The 22226-nt window shown below is 46.4% G+C and overlaps 1 protein-coding gene across 1 annotated transcript; it reads right to left on the bottom strand.

Moving 5' to 3' along the window:
• Positions 1-11696: 11696 nt before the first annotated feature.
• Positions 11697-19567, bottom strand: RAD51 (RAD51 recombinase). Its single transcript, XM_074918168.1, has 10 exons — positions 19500-19567; positions 18608-18719; positions 18002-18139; positions 16860-16977; positions 16219-16310; positions 15248-15342; positions 13615-13728; positions 12656-12785; positions 12302-12423; positions 11697-11999 (listed from the first exon to the last, which is right to left on the bottom strand). The coding sequence occupies exons 2-10, from the start codon at positions 18692-18694 to the stop codon at positions 11876-11878; spliced, it is 1020 nt and encodes a 339-aa protein (XP_074774269.1). The 5' UTR covers positions 18695-18719; positions 19500-19567; the 3' UTR covers positions 11697-11875.
• Between the last annotated feature and the right edge of the window lie 2659 nt (positions 19568-22226).

Below are 22226 nucleotides of genomic sequence, written 5' to 3'. Positions count from 1 at the left end.
CTGAAAGAAAAACCAGTCTTCTTCTGAAAAAAGGGATGTTGGTATTGGTGGGAATAAAAAAAGAGAGAGTAGAGTGTATGTGGTCTGGTAAAACAGACGCACCATTTATGTGGCCGACTGGAGGTGGGTTAGACTTGCTGGTCCCAGCTTAACCCTGGTCCCAGCTTAACCAGGATAAGCGGGGCTGAAGAGCAGCTCTCCCGGGGTTGATGCCAGCAGGGATTCCCAGCTGGTCCCAGCTCTGTCCAGCAAGTCCTGCGGCGGGCGAGCACGGCAGAGCACGTGTGGTTTAGCTGGAGCATGGCCCCGGGGGTATAACGTGTTATTCTGTGCTTGTGTCCCCCGAGGAGCCGTGAAGCCGAAAAGCACAACCCTGCGCTGTTCAGAGGTGGACGGAGGACAAAAAAAATGTATTTGCCCATGCTGAGTGAAGCCGGCGGGAGATGCCCGGGTCGTCTCATGGTAGGAGCCGTTAGAAATTTTATTAGGGCGTTGGGATTATGTTCCAAGAGGTATTGTTTTTTTTTGTAATTGCTGTGTTTTCCTGTGAAAATTAGGATTTCAGTCGGTTGTGTGAGAGCTCAGTGCTGGGGAACAGACCTCTTCTGGGCAGATCCCAACACAAAATCAAACTCGGGGCGCACACGAGGTGCAGCTCAGCCATGCAGGGGCGAGGCGTGGGCCGAGCCCCCCGGGAGCCAGGGATGGGGCGAGGAGAGGAGTGTCCCCCTCCTTCCCCCCGGCAGCCTCGAGGTTTACGGCTCAGCCGGGGAGCTCACACGCGGTTTGACACGAAGGAGCGCTCCGGCCGTCACCACGCCCGTTGTCAAACCTCCTTGTGCGGGCATTAAACGTCACATCATGTAAAGTTTCCATTGGAGTGAGGGAGCCCAACGCTGGCTGCAAGGGGAAAACCTTCCCAGGGGAAAAAACGTCATTTACAGGCGTGCAAAACAATAATGCTTGATTGGATTAAGCTGCAATTTTGGGCTGTTATAGCGCGAAACTTTGTTTTCCAGCGTTTAACGTTGCAGGAGGTTTGCCTGTAATTCCCCTTGGCATTTCCTTTAATTTAAAACACTGAAGTTAGGAACGTTTGTGCTCTGCCTGGTGCACACGTGTGGGGCTTTGGGGGTGTTTCGGCTCTGGCTCTGGGGAAGCTCGAGGGGTCCTGGTGCTGCAGAGGCCCCGTCTGAAAGATACCGGTCATGGCAAGATCCTGTTTGCTTGGGTGAAGGAAAATTAATTCTGGATGAACAGGGTGAAATGGGAAATTTTCTTGGCCATTTCCAGCACTGGTCACCCCAAAAACTAGTATCTTGGGGTTGGTTGTTGCTCCAACACAGCTCTTCGGTGTCGCCTCCTAAAGCAGCTTGTGCAGGCGAGTGGCGGGGCCGGGCTCAGCGGGACCGGGCTCAGCGGGACCGGGCTCAGCGGGGCCGGGCTCAGCGGGGCCGGGCTCAGCGGGGCCGGGCGAGCAGCCCGAGGGCTCCATGCGCCGCCCAGCCGGGACGCGGAGCTGCAGCTTCCAAAGCAACCTGCGGTGCTGGGCCAGAGAGGGAAAACATAAAAATAAAAATGGAAATAAAAATAAAATTTAAAATTATAAACTAGGAATATATATAAATGTCAAATATTTAAAATATACAATTATGATTATAAATAATAATAATAATAAAATATACATAGTTATATAGAGTGATACCATAACCAATTTTCAGACTAACTCCATTACCCAATGATCAGTTTAGTCCACACCCTCTCTCCCTAAACAGCCTTTTTCAGGGCAATTCAGCAGTTAGGTTTTGGGGGGGTGGGGTGGGGTGTGTGTGTGTGTGTTAAGTTTTGCTTTTTTTGCTTAATTTTCCTAAAAAAAAAGGGAAAAAAAGTTGGTCCCCTGGTCCAAACGCTGGTGCTCAGCCAGGGTGGGTACAAGTGGTGGTGAAGGTTTTGCCTCCGGGGGGGTCTCAGGGGAGCGGTGCCGGTGTTGGGGATTTGGGGCTCAAGCCGACGTGCTGGGGCTGAACTAGGACCTGCCCTTTGCCCCCCGCCCCCCTTGGGGTCCTGACCTGTGTCCCGGACCTGGGAGGGTATGGAGCATCACAGGGCACAATGAAAAGAAAATTAAAAGGAAAATAAAACATCCCACACCATGAGAAAATGGGGAATTGCTCCTTAGTGCAATGGCTTTGGCTCCTGAGTCCCCATTTTTGGGTTATTCCTCTTTTTTTGGGGGGGGCAGAGGCAGGCGGGGAAGGAGCTGGGAGCTCCCAGCGGCGGGAGGCTCAGCACAGACACGGGAAAGCTCTGCCCAGCAGGGTCAAAACACTCTGAAATGTCAGATAAAGAAATCGGGGATCAAAACTTCGGGGTTTGGTGAGTGTCTGGTCTTTGCAACACTGGAAATACAAAATTAAACTATTGAAATTCAGCTATTGATCATTAATTAAGCTATTAATAATTAATCATGATAATAATGAAGTGAGCTATTTGAAAAGTGTCCCGCAGAGGTGGTTTCTTTTCCCTGTTTGGCGTTTAGGGGGTGGAGAGCAGCTTGGGACACACGCTGGGCTGCTCAGGGTTAAATTAAAACACTGTCCTGGGGGGGGAAGGGAGGACAAAAAGGGATTTTGGGGCTCGTCCAACTCAGTGTTTCCCACCTTATTTGAAAAACTTTTATTTTGCTACATATTTATGTATTTTTAATGTATTTATATATGTAGATAGAGAAATCATTGTGCAGATGAGCAACAGTATGAATAGATCTTTTTTTTTCCCCCCACTTTTACATCCACAATTTAGCTGCTTAACCTGGGCCAGACCCCCCCTTAAGTGCCCGATGCTGGTGAGACAAATCCCACTGCCGGCCTCAGCGTTAGACACAACTGTGCTGTTTCGTGTTAATTTAATAACCCGGTGGTGGACTTTTTGGTGTCCTCCCAAGACAAGGGGATGCTGAAGGCCACTTGGTGCTGTTACTTTTGCAGCAGCAAAACCCTGTCCCTCTTCCTCCTGCCCTCAGTGCCCTGCCTGAAAATGAATGAATCAGTATTTTCATAAACATCATTTTCATAAACATATTTTTTCATAACCACAGAAAACAGGCGCTGCCTGATGTATGAAAAGCCGGAGTCGATGCCGGCTGAGGTCAGACTTTGCAGATTCCCACTGCCAGCAGTGAGCTTTGGATCAAGGACAAGATAAATAGAAAAATGAATATAGGAGACGGTTGGGAAATCAATCAAAGAAGGAAAATAAAGCCCCAAACACCAAACTGAACCAAGCTCCCTTGGGCTGATGGGGCCACCTACGAACCCTGACCAGGAAAGTGAATGCAGACAAATGAAATGCCTAAAAAAATATAGTGTCAGATGGGAGGAGAAGGTTTCTTCTTTAAATTAAAAACACATTTGGAAAAATAAATCTGTTGTAACATCTCATTTCCTCCCCTTGATTGGCTTACATGTTATCTGGTCTGATTTTAAACTGCTCCAGAGGGGATTTTTTCATCCTGCATGGTTATAAAGGGCCCGACGGTGTCTGAGCAAAACATAATAGGAAAATTACCCCTGATTTGGCAGGCAGAGCCTCTCCTCGGTGGCCCCGCAAGAGCTGGGTTTGCAGAGGGTCCCTGGCCGGCTTGTGGGGGTTCCAGGCACAGCCCCTCGCCAGGTGCATCCAGCTGCTGCCTCAAGTACCCTTCAGCGGGGATTATTTTTTTCAGAGTGTGCTGAACCAAAACCAGAAGAATTGGCTTTAACTGCTTTTTTGAGGGTCACTTCTCCTTTCCTCACTGAGCTCTTGCTGGTCTCATTCTTTGGTTATTTGGAGCTGAGCTTTCTCTTTCTGCCATCCTCCCTGCTGGATGCTGAAGCCACAGGGCAGCTCACACCTCCACGCCTGCGCTTCCTGCAATCATTCTCAAATTTATTTAAAAATAAATGGCGCATTGCTTGGTAGTAATCATCTTGCTAAGAGAGTTTCTTAGCCCAGCTGTAAAAAGTGCAAGAGGATGCTTTTGCTATTCCTGAAGTGGCCGAAATGTCATTCTATAGACCCAAAGCGGGTCTATAGAATGCAGAAGTTGTGGGCATGCAGAAGACCCTTGCACAGGAACCCAGGGCAGCAGCCTCACCTTAAGCCCCGGCCTTTGCCAAGACTCGCCTGTGACATCTCTGCTCCAGCCCTGTTGCCCCTGCAAGAGCTTGGCCCATGTTGAGAGCGAATTTGTCCGGTTCTTCCTTCTCGAGGTTTGTTCCTACATGGTGCCGGCTGCTGCTGTGTCAAGCCAAAGTGGTGTCTCAGATCTGGCTGAGGGTTGTGCTAGGGACCTACAGGTTTGCTTAGAGCTTCTTGGAGGTGTCTTTTGGGGACCTTTGGAGTCGTCTTGAAGGTGCGGTGAGTTCAGTCCTCTTTTGCTGCTGCTCGTGAGAGCACACGGGGGAAAAGCTTAATGGGCACAGGCTCACAGGAGATGAGCTCTCAAGGCAGCCAGTGTGGTCCAAGCAAAGGGAAATAGTTTTCCACGCAGCAGGTAATTACACTGTGGAGCTCATTGCTCTATGCAAATCTATGCAAACTCAGCCAAAAGGGCTGTAAGTGAGCTCGCTGCCCAGCTGCCGCATTGCCTGCTCTGCGTTCAGAGCTGCCTCGGGTTTTAAATCTGTGGTGTTAGCCCGTTGTACACGGTTTCACAGCAAATTGGGGTGGAGAACATCGTGTTTTCAAAGAGCAACTCGCCAGCAGCGCAGCTGTCTGGAAGATGGGGAGACCTGGATTTCAGAGGTGCTGGAAAAGCTGCTGGCAGGGGGGAGCTCACTTTGGGCTCTGCCCTGCTCTAGAGCCGGAGCAGAGGGAGATGCATTGCTGGGTCTGGGAATTGTTACTGTGGGGTTCTGCTGCCAGGCGTTCAGCCTCAAAACCAACCCGAGGTGGGGTGGGGGGGACACATGATGCTGAAGACATCCCGTGGACCTGCAGCTGCAGGTCAGGGATCCACCATTACCCTCCATCCCACTAATTTTGAGGATGTTTTTTGCTGCATTAGTAGCACGAATGCTGAATTCTGGTGGCTAAATCTGCAAACCAGCCTGTGCTGGACGCAAGGAGACCTGAAACACCCCAGTTTATGCAGCCGGGCCTTCGGCATGATGCACAGGCAACGCAGTATTGGGATGCACGTGGCTCTGCGGGTGCTCGTGCCCCGCAGGAGGAGGCAGAAACCTTTCAACTCTTACAGGCTAGTGGAGATAACAGGAGATACATAAATGGCAACAACTGGATTTAAAGGCAGGAAGGTTAAGCCTCCGTATTATTTGACTCTCACCCTCATCTCCAGCAGGAATTCAAGTTTTTTTGGGTTGTGGTGAGACAAGGGCTCTGTCTGGGAGGAAAAACAGGTCTTAGTAAGAGCTGGAAGCTTAGTCTTGGCCCTGAGAGGGCTGTGCTAACGGAGCAACTGTGCAAAGGTTGGAGACAGCTCATCCCTTGGATCCAGACTTTTACAAACCAGCTGGGCTCGGGCTCTGGAAATGGTGTTGAAATAGTGCTGAAAGGGTCTGCACGTCTGGGTGCACCAGCCCTCGCCTCCAGCAGCCGAAGCCTTCCAAGGGAATTCATTTGTTTCTCTATCACTTAATAAACCAGTCCTAAAAGTCCTCTCAAAGAAGATGATGCCAGCGCACCCAGGGATGCCACGCACAGGCTGACAGGCTTTCTTTTCCTGTAATTAAAAGCTATTCAAGGGGTGTTTGCGTGCTGGTGGAGAGAGGGCGAGTGTCCTGCCAGCGAGAAGAAGGGGGCCGAAATGAGCAAGTCCCCTCTGGCACGTCATGGGGAAATAATCACCGCTCTGCCTCAACTGGCTGTTGTTTCTGGGCGAGCAGGAGGCAGGGCAGCGCGGGCGGCTTGGCCAGGGACCAGCTCCCCCCGCCGCTGTCTTGCCCCTGGGAGGGAGAAGAGATTAATCCACCGTCGCCGCGGATTAATGCTGACAGGAGGGCTGGCCCGTGACAAGATAGATGACAGGGTTACAGGCAATGCGTGAGAAGCCAGCCCCTCTCGAGCCAGCCCAGTTTTCCTTGCGTGACTGCCTGCCTCCGCGTTTCCAGCCAGCTCCCACCTTAGGAAAGGCGCATTTAACCCGTTCCTGCCCACCGATGGATGGGGAGAGCGCACGAGGTCGGAGGAGATGTGGGGCAGGAGAGGAAACGTGGGACCATGGTCAGAAGTAGAATAAAAATGCCCCAAACCTGCTTTGTTCTGGGGGAAGCTTCATTTGCTCATTAGCCTTGCCAGACACCCAACCTCCCTGGACCTCCAGAGTCCTTCGGCACCCAGAGCATCCCCAAGCCTTTTCCCCAGTTTCTGATAAAGTCACACACTTGCAATCCTGGCAGCGGTTGCGTACTTGGGTTTTTATTGCAGCTGCAGATACAAACTGCTCTCCTCCTCGCTTTGCTTAGTGCAGCCACTGGGAAGCCCTGGAGCTCCCAAGATTCACCATCAGCTTCCCCAAGGCTGGCCTTTCTCACAGAGTGCAGTCTCACACTAGCAGCTCTGAGCTTCCCCTTCCCATGAGGCAGGTCATCCTCTCCCCATGACCACCTTCTCCTCCCCATGACTACCTTCCGCTCCCTGTGACTGTCTTCTGCTCCCTGTGACCACCTTCTGCTCACCATGACCATTTTCTGCTCCCTTGACCACCTTCTGAACCCTCTCGCGTGCCACACAAGCGCTCTGGGCTCTGTTGGGGTTCCTGTGCTTTTCCCTTTATTTCATACACTCAAGCATCTAAACCTGTTACTTCAGGAAGTCGCAGAGCAAGGCGTACATAGACTTGACTCTTACTGTGCTTTCTGTCCCAAGAGTGGTTGAACTGAATATTAAAAATATTAATTTCACTTTTCTGTCCAAGGCATAATGCAGGATGTGACCCCACAGCCTGGATATGATGGTCTCGAGAGAGCGAAGTGCTGGAGCTCATTAACCCCGACCAGCCAGGCTCAGAGATTCACTTCCTTTTCAGAGTTTTTACTCTTGCAAAGCCTTTTCCTAGCAGGTTGTGGTGGAGATTTGCACACAACTTGTACTTTTCTCTTTTTCCAGCAGATTTAGATATTTTAAAAATATATGATGGACCATCAGTGATTAAAGGATCATATTTTATACAAAATATGGGCAAAGAAAGTACAGTCAGGTCATCTTACAAACATGCTTCTACTAAAGAAAAATAAAATCCCTCAGGATAAATTTATGCAGCAGCAGAATACAACTAGTTCAATAAAAATGAATGATTTTAAGTAGAAGCTGAAGTCTTGCAGTTTATTTCCTGAAAAGGTGTGAAGATACACCACCTCTGATTTCTACCCCTCAACCCCCTGCCCCAAATCCATGCAACACCTTCCAGGGAACCAAAACACCAGCTGCACGGGGAGAATAAAACCATTCCCTGTGTTTTCAGAGCAGTGATGAAATCTTTGGCTTCACTGTTAATTTCTGGTAAGATGTTCCAAATAGTCCGGATGTAACTGTAAGCTGCAGTGTTCCCTCTGTTTTACTTTTCTTCTTAATTCATTTGAAGTCTCAAGATTACAGTTATTAAAACCTTCTTTGTGTCTTGTATTTAATGACTTGATGAACAAATATTGAGTGCTCTGAAGTTTGTTTGAAGCCCCAGATCATGCCTGGCTTACACTTTCTGCCTTTCCTGGAAGAGGGCACAGCCCACTTGAGCCAGACAGAGTGAAGAACGATGTAACTCTACGGCACAGAGAAATCAGTTTATATTTTAAAGTTTCTCCTGAAACTCTGGGAAGGAAACAGCAGGTGGTACATGGTTGTTGCAGTCACAGCGGGAGTCGACAATTTGTCCTTTCAGTTCTTTTCACCATCAAGAACGAGGTCTGGGCCAGAGCATTTCAGCAGCACAAACACACACGGATCTTATGGGGAAAACCTCCACAGACAGGATGGGCGCACGCCGCCGGCCAAGTTCTGCAGCACCGTGACCAGCTCAGCTGCAGGTCTGTGTGGTTTAATTAACTCAAGTTACATGGTGAAAATAACCAAGTGTTACCTCAGACTTCGGGCACTTCCACCTTTGGTTGTTTTCTCCTCCCTGGCCGGAGAGACATGGGTTGTACGGGGTCACCGTGTGAGGCTGGGGCTGCAGCCCCGGTCTTGGTGGGGAAACTGAGGCACTGGTGTGTGGAACAGAGATAAGATAAACCACACGCACAAATGTGGTGGGTTTTGGTCTGGGTTGTGACCCTCGGCAAAGATCCCTGCCCATAATTAAAACCACATCCCAGGAAGCGCTGCTGGCACACGGTATGTTTGCGTATGCGCAGAGGGGGAACTGGAGCCACCCAGCAGCACTTCACACGTGCCCCACCACGGCTGCATCTGGAAAAACTTAGTGTTTGCTCCTGAAGCTGGGTAGTTGGGAAAACTTCACTGGCCACACACACTGAGAGCCAGGCGGGCAGCTACCCACCTGCGGCCAGACACGGGGAGAGATGAGGTGGGGCTGTTCTCTACAGAGAACATGGGAGCGTTTCCCAACGCATCCTTGCACCTGCCAGCCTCACCTCACTCCCGCAGCCTCCGCGCTTCGCAGTGGTACCACCAGGGGATTTGGTGTGCGAGGTGCAAGTTGAGCAGCCAACGGCAGCACCAACCCTCCTGGAAATTCCAGCTCCCAAACCAGTGCGGCTCTCGGCTCTCGAGGGAAACGTGGAAACAAAACGCTGCAGGCTCTGTGTCTGGTTAATTCATCGAACCGCTCCCCGTTGTGCTCTAATAAGGGCGTTCAGAGCAACGCAGGTATTTCTGTGCACATTTCAGCATGGTTGGAATTCCCTCCTCACCTCTAGACACGGGTTCAAACGTGGCTGGATGAATGCGAGCCAGATGATCGCACCCACCTGCCCCCCCCCCCTTTAAAATTTAAAAGTGAGTGTAATTTCTAATCATATTCCACTGCCTTGAGAGGAGCTTCTGGGGAAACAGAGAGAAGTATTTCAAGGAAAGAACAGGAAAAATGTTTACTAAAGGAATATTAATTATATCTCCTTGAGGTTAAAGCAGCATTGACAATAAACTTACTTACTTAGCATTTCAGAGCACTGTATCACAAGCAACTTAAGCCCCCTATGGAAATACTTGCCTGGGCAGCTGCTCCAGGGACGTCCTAAGATGACTTGAGAAAGATCTTTCAAAAAAGGTTCTTGTGTTTAAAAGAAACAAAACCACATACGAACACCTACTTCCTAATTTCTTCACTGTTTCTCTCCCAATCAAAGCTACAAACCCTTTAGTTAAGAGAAGCACTTACAGGCTATTAGAAAAATCGATTTCCATGCCGAGAACTACATGAACAGAGAGGCCTTCAGATGTCAATTTTAGTTGTTCAAAGACCCAAGTAGACTTTGAAAAGGAGAAAAAAAAAATTCTATTAGCTTGTACGTTAATGCTGTATAATTCTAAGATACAAACAGCAGAGAACTACCACACAGGCATGGCACAACCCCTCTCCATGAAGGACACTGAAGGGAAGCAACAGAGCAGAAAATAAACGTGACATTTTAAATTTCAGTGCTGCCGAATGCAATAAACTAAACTGTTCTGGAGCACCATTTATACCTAAATACCACATGATACATGTGTGTTTACTAAGAGGGGCCTAAAAACCAACCCAACGCCCCCCAGCAGGGTTGGTGGGAATGACACTAAAGCTGGAAGCTGCTGCTTTCAAACCTTCACGTGAAATAACCCATCACGTTTGTATAAGTTCAGAGAAGCACCCAGAAGCACAATTCAAGCAGCAAGTGTTGCTCTCCCGGCCAGGAGCACTCCACATCCCCCGCTCCTGACCCCAAAAGCTGCTGAGCAGAGGGACAGCACAGGGGGAAGTGCTGCTGCTTTTAGCCTTCAGGCCCTCGTGGAATATTATTTAAGCATATTAAACGTTCATCTGCAGACCGTTTAAACCTCATCTGCAAGTTGAAATGAGGTTTTCACGTTTTATTTTATACAGGGGGCATCTGGAAAAGTGTGGCACACAGCTACACGAGAGGGAGGGGCAGAGGGGTGCACCCCCTCAGCCACCCTCCCCAGGCTCCAGCCCAGCCACTTCCCGACCTGCTCCCTTCCCCTAGTTCTCCAGTCACCCCATCTCGTACTTCTTCCTGCAGCCCCTCTGGCCAGCGAGGCCCCTGGCCCCCTCCTCCCATTTGTCCAACCTGTTTTTCCTCCCTTCGCTTGCTCCTACTCCTACTCCTCAGCCGCTTTCCCCAGCCCCTCCTGGGCTTCTCTTGGTTGAGAATTCTGGAAGAAATCCCCCCCCAGTCCCCGCGGGCCCAATGTTTTTCCCCTTATGCACCTGAACCAAGTCACCAATTTTAGGTCTGGACCCTCAAAACCAGAACTTCTGGGACATCTGGACTTTTCTGACTCAGCAGCAGTCACAGGCCCTGGTGCCACCTCCACCTACTGCGAGTAGCAAGCGTGTGCTGAGCTCGTGATGAAAAAACTGAACACCTCAGCTCCTTCACTGATGAGTTCACCCCCAATTTAATGCCCTAGTTAATATTTTTATACAAGTTCTGGGTTCTGAAGCACAGCTGCAGGCACTGGTGGCAGCAAGGGCCTGTTGCAGTGGCACACCTGAACAAGCAGCGGCTCGGTGGCCGCACCGAGTTTAAGAACCAAAGGATTCAGCTACAAAGGAGCCAGCAGACAGCTTGCCCTCATCAGATGGAGATGTCAACACAGCACAAGTATTTAAAAGTGCCTGAAAAAATGTAGCCTACACCTGCTAGCCTGTAAGACAGTTGGATCCCACTGTATGTATTCTTCACTATTTGCCCCAGAGAAAATGTGCCAGAGAAAAAGGAGGAAAATAGTTTTTGTTGCCAGCCACCACTATGATATTATTCTCTTTGAGTTTAGAGTAGTTTACAATAGCATTATTATATTAAAATACTGCATAATATAGAAGAGCCTTTTTGACCTCAAAAACTCTTAACAGACATCTACAGGGCACTGAGAGCACAGTTGCACCACACATCTCAAATCAAGATGATGCATTCTGTAGCAACAGGAGGAAAAAAAATGATCCAGGCTGAGATTTCAATGAAGAGTTAGGCGTCTTCTTCCTCCCTGCAGATGAAAAAATGCCTCAGTCTGAATTAATGCCTGGCTGAATCCCAGAAACCTGTAATGCCACCAACATTTTCATGGTTCTTTTTATTAAAAGCAGATTTCCACAGAGAATTAATGAAATACAAAAAATGTAATTTAAATGTAAATTAACAGTTCCCAAAACCCAGCACGTTGCAGCATCCAAAACAAAGTTATCATAAAGAATATGGATTGATCATAAATCCTAGCAATATCCACAAATTCTTATTGTGGAATACCATTCTGGTTTATTTTATAATTAAAGCATCCGCTAAGTATTTAACTCACCACTTTTCTTATTTGACAAACCCATCAGTGCTACATCAAATTCACCGAGTTATGAACTATGGCCACATACTCCCAGATTCTACTGCGCTGTGTCCAGTGGTAGAACCCAGCTGGAGCAACAGCCCTGAGGAAAATACAAAGGCTGTGGTCCCCTAAAAACATTCTCAAGACACCACATTAACCTAAGATGTGACCAAAGCCCAAAGGGCAGCTCTCTTCCCAGCAACACCCCCAGACGTGCCTCGGAGTGTATTCACTCAAGGGACTCGAACGCTGAAATAACAGATTCCTCTGCCAGCATCCCAACAGCAGCTGCGCTGGGGAAGCATCTGTAAGGTGCCACAAAAAAAGGAGCCTTTTACCAATAGCTATCTTGGGGTACGCGAGACATGAAACGGAGTCCTCAGTCCTTAGCATCTCCCACTCCGTCAGCATTAATAGCAAACATTGCTTCAGCCTCAGGAAGGCAAGGAGAGTCATAGATTTTACATATTCTGGTTTCACCTCGGCCTTTCCGCAGATACAGTCTAAGAGGGAGAAGGAAACACAACAGGTAAGGGTGTATAGTCTGTTTTCAGTAAATCATTATCATAATCATTAAAACATTGTGTTAGCACCTGGATACAGCACACTGCTGAGCTGTAAGAACTTCTGAAAAGGTTGTGTTCATTCTCATGCAGATGAACACGTGCTTAGTATGGCACCTAACTGTTGAGAAGCTGGACTTGCCATTGCCAAACCACATAGAAACCCAGAATTTAGAGGTACTTAGCTAGTTTCACAAAATCCTCCAAAGCAAGGCTACCAGAATACCAGCCTGCTCTCTCACCTCGTGGTGGAAGCATGCGCTATGATATTTCCCCCAATAGGTTTTTTGGGATCTGCAGCAAACATGGCTGCTCCATCTACTTGTGCTACCACTTGGTTAGTGATCACAACGGCCACACCAAACTGTAAGGAGAAAAGCAACAAGTCAAAATCAATTTATTGTCCACAATCTGAAGGAAAAAGAAGAAAAAAAGCGACACACACATGCTTCTGCTACCCATAAGCATTGTACCATGCCTCACAAAAAAAATGGAAGGAGATACTGAGCGGGCAGAAAGGCATTTTTACAGAATTACTGAGCTTTACAAGAGAAAGAAAAGGAATCACCCATCCTTAAACAAAGCCCATAGTTCACCTCATCGGCAAGTCGAAGCAGCATACGCAGGAACCTGGCCAGGTGCATCTGTCTTGCCGAGAGCTCTCCTCGTCCCGAGTAATCTGTCCGATAAAGGGCCGTGGCACTGTCCACTATCAGCAGCGCGTATCTGGGAGGAGAAGCACAAGGGTCTCACCAACATTTCCGGGCACCAACAAGCCTCCGCTGGAGCGTGCCAGTGCCCAGCAAACTATGAGGCTGCACACAGATGTGGATGTAAGCTCCCCCAACCTGCCAGTTAGCAAAATTATGATTTTTAACAACACTGACTTGATCTGTAATGTTCAGATTACTAACTATGCAATAAAACCCAGTAAACCCAAAGAAAGTTGCTGCATGATTAAAAAATTAGATAGTACTCTTAGAAAACTATCCTAGAATTTCACGTTTTGACACCACAGACATTCTGCAGACAGGCTCCTACACACCTCACAGCACCACCTCCTTCCCTCTGCAGGGGCTGTAAATCCTAGTCTCAAACTAAAACTCTGCACAGGTTCCTCCGGTGCTTGGCAAGCCCTGAAGCAACACTCCATTTCTGAAAGCAATTATAAACTGATCTTTAGAACTGCTCCTCAGGCTGGCACTTGCTCTTTGTGAAGGAACATCAGTTGCTGCCATCCAAGCCAGTCGCTGCCATCCAACATTCCAGCAGCGAGAGGATTAACCGACGCTCAGGGCCGCTACGCCGAGATTCACACTCAGATATGCCAAAGCATAAACCAATTCAAAGGCAAGAAAACCTGACCCAGTGGAGATAAGTGCTGAAGAAAGCCAGTCTGTTTCAAAAAAGGTAACTTCTGAAGTAAACAATTACTTTGGCCCTTCATAGTTACATCATCTATACTTCTCCTTCACTGGCTCATCACCCACAGGCAGCTTTCTGACACGGTTCTGTGCCGGCACAACAATCCCCCTGTCTCGATCAGCCCCATTACCGTGACTCAGCCATCATAGCAGAGGCCTGATACAGGAGCTGGGTCTGGTGATCTGTGTTAAAGCCTCGAGCATATGCCACGTTATCCAGGACATCACTGCCAGACAAGCCGTACCTGGAGAAATCGGTGAAAAAAAAATAAAATTAAGCGACAGCTTCATCAACAGGAGTTACCTAGCAGGTTTATCTAAAGACTAGAATAAAACCTCACATTTCTGGGGGAGTCTCAGAGTTAATAACAGACAGCAAAAAACACAACACAACTTGGTGATGAAAAGAGAACAGAATGACTGGAAACCATTTTGAAAGAATATTTCCCCACCTAGGAACAACAGTAAAGTAGAACCCCAGACATCTCCTTCAAAATAGAAACGCGGGCAAGGAAAGCCACCATTCTGGAAGAGAATACTCTGAAAGCAGTATATTGCTAATAAAAACCAGTGATAAACAGCCTTCCACCTGCAATACCCCTGTCAGTGCTTTACTACCAGAAAAAAAGACGTTTCCATTCAACCCTTCCACTTAAACTGTTTATATGGCACCTTGAGAAATGCCTTAAAATTTGAAGAACCAGCTGTTTATCCTCCTTGGATCTGAAATGAAGCAATATTTTTTCCAATGAGAGAGAACATACATGATTTGTTCTCATTTTTCATTTCACACGACAGCATATTTCACCACATTCCAGACTCTCTGAAGCCAAAGGGATCTCTGTGGATCAGCTGGTCTCACCCCGCTGCAGCGGGCTGCTCAGCTGCATTCTGCATCCTTAAAACTCCTCCTCTGCCTCTGTCAGGTATGACACATACCACAGCCCTTCCCAAAGCGCTGGCCTACTCCTCTGTTCAAGCTGACACAGTTTTAGCAATTGCTAAGCACCGTGCCAGATAAAGAAATAATTCAACCCACGTTCACTAAAACTGATTATATACTTTGACGTTTAATTGAAACAATGATCACAGAGAATTAAGCCCCATAGAAGCAAGTCTAATTTTGAGAAAGTCTAAAGAATCACAAGGGCAGAAGTAGCAACTTGTTCTAACATACAAAACCAGGACTTCAGGCTTTTAATCTCTGTGAAGACAGCAGAATTTTTATTTAGGTAAAAAAGTTTTACTTTCCAGCTCGTATAAAAGACATGTCAGAACATTCTGAGATAGAGGCAGGAGATAAGAAAACAGCTTTTCAGCTGGTCAGTGGATGCTCTCATATCTCCTAACAAAACATTTTCCAGCTTCTATTGCAATAACATTTTTACAAAAGAATGTCTGTTTCAGGATAATGCTATTGGCAGAATTTAAGAAAAAACTTTGAATGTATTTCACTAACGGTAAACTGCATTTGAAGGAGACACTAGTAAGAAGCGAAGACATCATATTCCAGGGGACAAGGATGTTAGCTGCTGTCACAGCTAAATAAAACTAGAAACTGTTTATAAAATACAGTTAATAATGTGGCTTAACATGCAGAAAGACTTCTGGTTGGTTGTTTTTTTAGTGGCAGTTCTTACTGCAAGTCCCACGAATTTAAGCAGATGGGCTGATTTACAGAGTCAGCCTTACTAAGCTGTTCCATGAGTAAATGTATTCCTTCCTTCAACTAATGCCAGTTCACTTCTAGTCCCAAGTCCAGACCTTTCTGCCACTGCAAGAAGCCGTTCCGGACGGAAGGTCCCTTCTGTGTCAATATACATGGCTTTTCCTTCACCACCACCTCTGTCAATGGGAAGCTAAAGGAAAAGCAAACGAACAAACATGAAATAAAGTATCAACAAATAATCCAGTTATTGCCTCATGCCCTGAACATACCAATAACAAACCAAGCTGTCATGATTAAATTCACATTTATCTGGGAAAAATGAGAGGAAAGATTCTTGCGTTTAACCTCTGATACTGACATTAAGAGGACAGGTGCTTAATTTTGAACTCATAAGTTTAGGTGCATAAGGCTGTTAACTAAATGATCAGATGAAGCCCAAAGCCTCTAATATTTTATGAAATAGCAACCTTTAGAAAGTAGCAAACACTATTATTTGTTTAAACTAAGATTACAAAAAAAAGGTTCCTCCAAACTGATCTACTGTGTGATAGCAAAAGCGAGCTGAAAGCTTTTACAAAAGTAGAAGTAAGCTTCTTTTATATGTTAGGGGAAAAAAGCAGCTAGTCAAAGAAAGTCATCGAACCCAACAGTTTCATCTCTCTTTTCAACACTCTTGATGATGAGGAAGGTTCTATGCAATCTAGAGCACCTGAAGAGAGACCAAACACTTCTCTGCATTTAAGACCTAGAATTATGCGACAAGGCTAATCTGTGTTAAATTTTGATGTCAGAATACTGAGGAAAAAAACCAAAACTACAAACAACGTCAAATGCAGGCAAAAACCATCACAAACTTAATTGCTGCTAAATCCTAGTAGGCAGAGTCAGCACGAAACAGAAGATGCTAGAAAGCTGCAAGGACAGCCAAGGGTGCTCCAGATACTCGTGTTCTTCGCAGCTGTTTATATGCATCACATTTGTATTGGTTGAGAAAAGTGCACAAATTAGCAAATATCCAAAAGCTGTGTTGTCTGAATACTTGTTTTTAATAAATTGAACTACTCACTTGACAGGTGACTGCCAGGTTATGACACAGCTGTGTTTTTCCAGTACGAAACTCCCCAAACAACTCTGTTATGGACCCTGTTTCTATTCCTCCTGAAGGGAAAATAATAATAACAATAACAACGAAAGATAATTTTAAAAGGACACAGACTTTAACCAAAGACCACGCATAAAGTATTACATTCACAGAGACTCAGTTAAGCACTTCTTTTAGTTAAGTTTCAAAACACTAATTGGAAAACCTGCTTTTCCTACTGAGGGTTGCTCATGTTACAGGTAAGAACGTTAGGTAAGCGTATTTTTGAAGATGCTGAAAAGCTGAAATGACTTCTTTTGATTTTTTGATCACAAGTAGGAACGGGGAGAAGACAATGGCTGGTTTTGTTTTCTTCAAATAGGGCATAGACTAAACTAGAAACAGCCAATATAAACAGGTCTGGGTATTGCATATGACTAGAAGGTTTTAAAGCTATTTCTACAGCTTTTAAAAGAAAATTAGTTGTGATACAAGAGAGCAGTACTTGAGATTTTTCTTCAACCAGAACTGATGTGTCTTATGTGTTTTTGTCCAAGAATCATGCTCAGAGAAAGAAAAAGCAGATAATGAAGGATGATCAATATAAAGAGAAATAAAATAATCACCTTGAAGAAGTTTATCAAGTTCTTTGGACCCAGTGGTGATCTGGATGATCTCTGACCTCCGCTGGTGGAATTCTGTTGCTGTGGTGAAACCCATCGGAACCAGTTTAGCTGCTTCAGCCTGAAGAAAACCAAACTAAGCAGTGCAAGAATGTTCATCCCATTCACTTACCCCCTCTAGTAATTAATACTCTAATTTTCTAGTGAAATGGAGAAGCACCTACATAATTTGACGCACACATTTTACTTTATAGACTATATATAAGATGGTATCTCTGAAAAGAACTGAAATTGTGATCTTTGTGTATTTTACCAAAATCCTTCCCCCCACCCTTTGCCTTCCCCCCCTTTCAGTTCAGTTCTGTCCCTGTGAACCTTGAAATATTTGGGATGCACATACAGCCTGTTAGGAATGCTGTCTTCCTAACAGTGAATAAATATGCAAAAAAAGAAAAGTATTGCAGTTAAATGCTGTGCTAAGTCAGATTTCTATAAATGAACCAGTTTGGCAGAAACTCCACATTCTGGACTAGAAGATGCTGTGAGGTTCCAGCTCAGACTTCACTCTGTCCCCAAGAGCAAAGCCCAGGTCTCCCAGCAAATACCTGCCCAGGGTTAAGAGTTAACACGCTCAGGAACAACCTGACAGAAGAGCTGTACCGGGTCAGTCCATCGCTACAATGCAGCATCTTCTGCCTTGACAACTGCCCACAGCAACCCCACAAACACGGCACTCAGCCCTTTTAAATCCATTTATGCTACAGATGGTCACTGTGCCTTGGGACAAGGAGTTCCATAACTTAATTACAACCTGTATGGAAACAGTACTTTCTTTGCTTTAGGCTTATCATGAGCCTTCTTATCATGAGAAATACTGGGCTAGAAATAACACCTCAGGCACGCACTCCATACCTTCCACGATATTTAGAGACCTTTCTAATTGTCCCTCCCTCTTCACCTCTTGAAGCTGGTCCTAGTGGGTTTTGTCTCTTATTGTCAAAAGTCATGTCACACCTCTAACCATCTTTACTACCCTTCATGGTATATCATTAACAGAGACCTTTCAAAAGCACCAGAACATCTGAAGCCAGTAGAAATAAAACTTCTTGAATACCTTGGGTTAAAGCTTTTCCATATACCCTTACCAAGATTTTATCAGCTTTGGCTTCGCTGATGCCTTTAATATTTAGTAGCTCTTTCTTTGGTGCATAAGCAACAGCCTCAACTGTGTGAAATCCAGCTTCTTCCAATTTCTTCACGTCATTTGCATTTATACCGCATTGCTGAAAGGGAGAGGAGAAAAAAGGACACGCTAAGACACAAATACCTTTATCTAATTTCCACTGAATACCTTCAACTGGCTTCAGCAGATCTGGATCAAACTGTTATTCTGCATCAGCACACTGTTACCTCCCTATTCACTTACACATAAAGAACCATACAAAATAAAATCCTTCTAGCAGTGTAGTGTTTGCATAAGTATTGACTGTATAGGTGGCACAGAACAGGCAGAGAATATCATTCTCTGTTTGGTTTAATAGATGCTGCAGGTGACGAGTACATGTCAGGAGACAGTATGCAGCAAGGCAACATAATAAAAAACATAACTGTTAACATGGTGGGTTTTCTGGTTTGGGTTTTTCTGACAGAACACAAGAATTTAGCAACACAATTCTCAGGTACAACTTGTGTGTAAGGAAAAGGACTAGCAGATTGTTTGAAGACGTTCTCTAGAGCCAACTCTTACCTACCTCTAACCTGGATATGAGCTGTGGTCCAAAGCTCTCTTCCTCTGCTGATGTATCTGCATTTGCTTCCAGCTGCACCTGCATGGCCATCGCACCTGGGGCTCCGCACAGCCTGCTAGAAGAAAACCAAATAACTCTGTGAGGAAACATACACCATTCAAACAAAATATATGTGCAAAGTGTTTCAAAATTTATTAAGAGATCATCCAAAGTAGCATGCAATGGTTCTCTCCCTTCTCACATCTCTTAGCTCGTGGTATGCAAATGCTGTGAAAAGCATCTTTTGTGTGCTTTCCTATGTAGTGCTCATTAAAAGAAAAAAACCCCAAACAATTCTCGTGATACCCGGTAAGGAATAAGTGGCTTAACAGAGAGCTCCGCTGTATTTAGGAGCATCAGAGAACTAAACTAATTTGCTATGAGCAGTATCTCACTTTAGGAAGAAGTTATGTGGTCACATCAGAAGATGTATTACTGGAAACTAGCGCTTGCTGTTTCAGCCGTGCCGTGCCTGCGGCTGCCCTCACAGCCTGAAAGGGGCTTCAGAGTCCCCCCGCGGCCCCTTCCCGAACGCTGAGCAGCAGAGCGGGATGGGAGGCGCGAGCAGCCGCGGGAAACCGGAGGAAGTCGGGAAACTCCCACTCCCGAGGGTTCTTTTCCCGGGGTCTCGGCAGGAGCCGGGCACCGGCAGCGCTGCCAGAGCCCTGCGGTAACAGGGCCACGAGCAGGGGCGGCGGTGTGGGTGCCAGGGGGAGCCCAGGGGGCCCGGCCCCCCCCGCGGCCCAACGCCCCGAGCAGGCCGCGGCTCGCCCGCAGCCACCCAGCCGCCGCCCGCAGCTCGCCCCGCTCTTCCCCGGCTCCCCGCCGCGCTGTTTCCTACACCGGGTACTCTCACCTTGCCTAATTTTTATTTGTTGTTAAATTTCCCCTCACGAACCTCCCGCCGGCAGCGCCCGCGCCCCGTCCCTCACCGGGCGGGTTCGGAAGAGCCCGCCACCGCGTCACGTGACGCGCGCGCGCGCCGAGGCCCCACCCCTCGGCGGTGCCTTAAAGGGGCCGCTCCCCTCTCCCCCCGCGGGAGCGCAGCTGCGTGAAATGAGACCGCGGTGAGCGGCAGCGGGACAGGGGCGGGAAGATCCGCTCGTAAAGGTCAAGCGTAGCGCCCCACGGGGGGACAGGGCCACTCTTTTTCTTTTCTTGTCTTTTTTTTTTTTTTTTTTTTAAGATAAACACAAACCTGTGGCTCTGCTCGTTCAGATGAAGCTGACCCAACAGCAAGGGTACGTTCTGAGCAGTAAGTGCTCCTGTGCTTATGCCACCACCCGAGAAGGAGAGGCTGGAGGTGCAGCCAGGCCTGCAGCAGAGGTTGGACCCCCAGAGTGGATGCCCTTCCCCTCGCAGCTTTTGTCCAAATTAAGTCTCAATCATAACAAATTTGAGCAAAACTGCCTTGAAGCCTTGTTGAGCAAGAGCAGGAGCCTCTGATTCTCAGCATCTGCCAGTAGTTTTCCACCTGCTTTTAAAAATGAAGAAATTTGGGGGTAACCACGGGGGACAAGCCCAGCTGGTGCTAAAAGGCCAGACCAGCGAGGCACAGGGCCAGGGGGAGAAGGATGTTTTGCCCTCTCAGACTTTTCAGGGGTAAGAAACAGTGGCTGCATTATTTCCCCTGCCTTTCCATAAAAATTAATTAGCTACAGAAAAGTCTCAGTTGAGTAGTGAAAGCTCTTTCAATATAGAAAAACATTTGTTAATACAAGAAAAACGTTTTATACGTAGCGACTGCACTGATGGGATAGTGGTGGGGGGAGCCAGGAGCGGGGGGAGCCCAGGGACACCCCTCTGGGTGTAGGAAATGTTTCTGCCAGGATTTACCCCCCCCCCGTCACCCTTGGAAGCAAAACAGTGGGCGAGATGGACTTTTCGTGTGGCAAGCAAGGGGAACGCTAAGTAGGAAAATCTGCATTTCACCAGTGCTTTTGATTTCTTCAGTTAACCACGATGGACGAGGAATTCTTCCTGCCCCCATCTTTACTGGTGTCAGCCATTAGGACAAAACGTAGCAGCACCACATTATCACAGGCGCTGACAAGAAACTATTCTGATGCTAGACAAAGCATCATAATCAAAATAGCTGGGGGCCAGGCCTGTTAGAAATATCTGCAGAGTCTTTATGCTTTTCATTAAAATGTTTATTAAACCCATTTTAGTGCTGGCAAGCTCTCAGGAGTGTCACGCAAAGATAAAGGTTTTAAAGAGGTATCAGCCTAGCATTGAATACGTGAGAATGAGCTAGTGTACAAGTAAGCTGTTAAACATAACTAAATCTTCTGTATCTAGCAGTTAATTTGAATTTACCTGCTCTATCTTCAGTGGCATATCTTGTATAAATATCTTATTTAGAAATTATTTTCCACTCTGAAGTCTTTTTCCCCCATAGCTCTTGGAAACATGGGGATACCAAACACGGTGTTAGCAGCTTCCATTGCTGCAACTGAAGTAGCACTAGAGCTGTAAGGAGAGAAATCACGAGGTATTTTGCAGAATTCTGGTTTGGAAACATTAAGTGATTTTAAGTGTGAAGCAACGATGCCTTTCAACAAACCCAGTTTGCAAATGGTGGATTCCTGGCCCTCGGAGAGCTGCAGCAAACAAGCTGGTTCAATACCAGAATTTCACTTCGGTTCCTGAGCCAGCAAACACCTCCCCTGGTGCTAGACTGTCCTTTTATCTTTCTCTAAATGGCAAAACTGATCACTCATTTTGCTTCTGGATGTTCCTCACAGCATTGCTGTATGTTTACACGGATACGTTCTCTGCTAGCGTTTCTATCTTCTGCCCAGATTTTGGAATGTTTCCCGTGAAGACTAAGGCTGGGAACATGCAGAGTATTACTAATACTGCACAATAATTTACATCCTCATTATTTAACCTTTTGCCCATGAGCTAAAGGTTTTAATATTTTAAGACAACAAAACAGAGATCACAAGAGGCTTTGCATTTATATATACAGAGATCAGTCTTAAGTTCACAATATTGAAGGACCATAAAAGATGCCTTTCCCATACTAGAACTTGGATGTGGTTGACATTCTCTTGGAATTCACTTATGCTGGGGCACAAACGCTCATGGATGATCTCCAAATTTACAAGAACAAGTGCTTTAAATTAAATGCAATGAAACAATGTGCATTATTACTGATATTAATAAATTAATCATTAAAGAAAGCCATAGTCAAAACAACATTCCAACTGTATTAGTATGAAAACACAAGGGTGAGCCTTCTTTCACAGCTGGTATTATATTACCAAATATGAAATAAGAATCATCACCTACAGATTTTATTTTTTTCCTAGAAAAGTAAATTAATTCTTAAACATAATTAATTTCTTCTCCCTTACCTTTCCCCCACCCTTCAAAGTGGTACAGCCATAACTTGAGCTCTAGTCTGAGCTTTGCTGCATGAATCAGAGTGGATTGTTGAAGGACATAACAGTTCTCTAACATTATGCATCCAGCTTTATGACTGAGCCATGGTTACGATAAGCACCGTGTGTGAAAAGCTTTAGTAATGGCATTCTCATCAAAAACTGACTTGCAAAATACTACAGCTTTTGTTAAT

Source organism: Athene noctua, chromosome 14 (assembly GCF_965140245.1).
Source record: "Athene noctua chromosome 14, bAthNoc1.hap1.1, whole genome shotgun sequence".
Classification (NCBI taxonomy): Eukaryota; Metazoa; Chordata; class Aves; order Strigiformes; family Strigidae; genus Athene; species Athene noctua.
The sequence above is the reverse complement of the archived record's forward strand: the minus strand, read 5'-3'. Positions and strand labels throughout refer to the sequence as shown.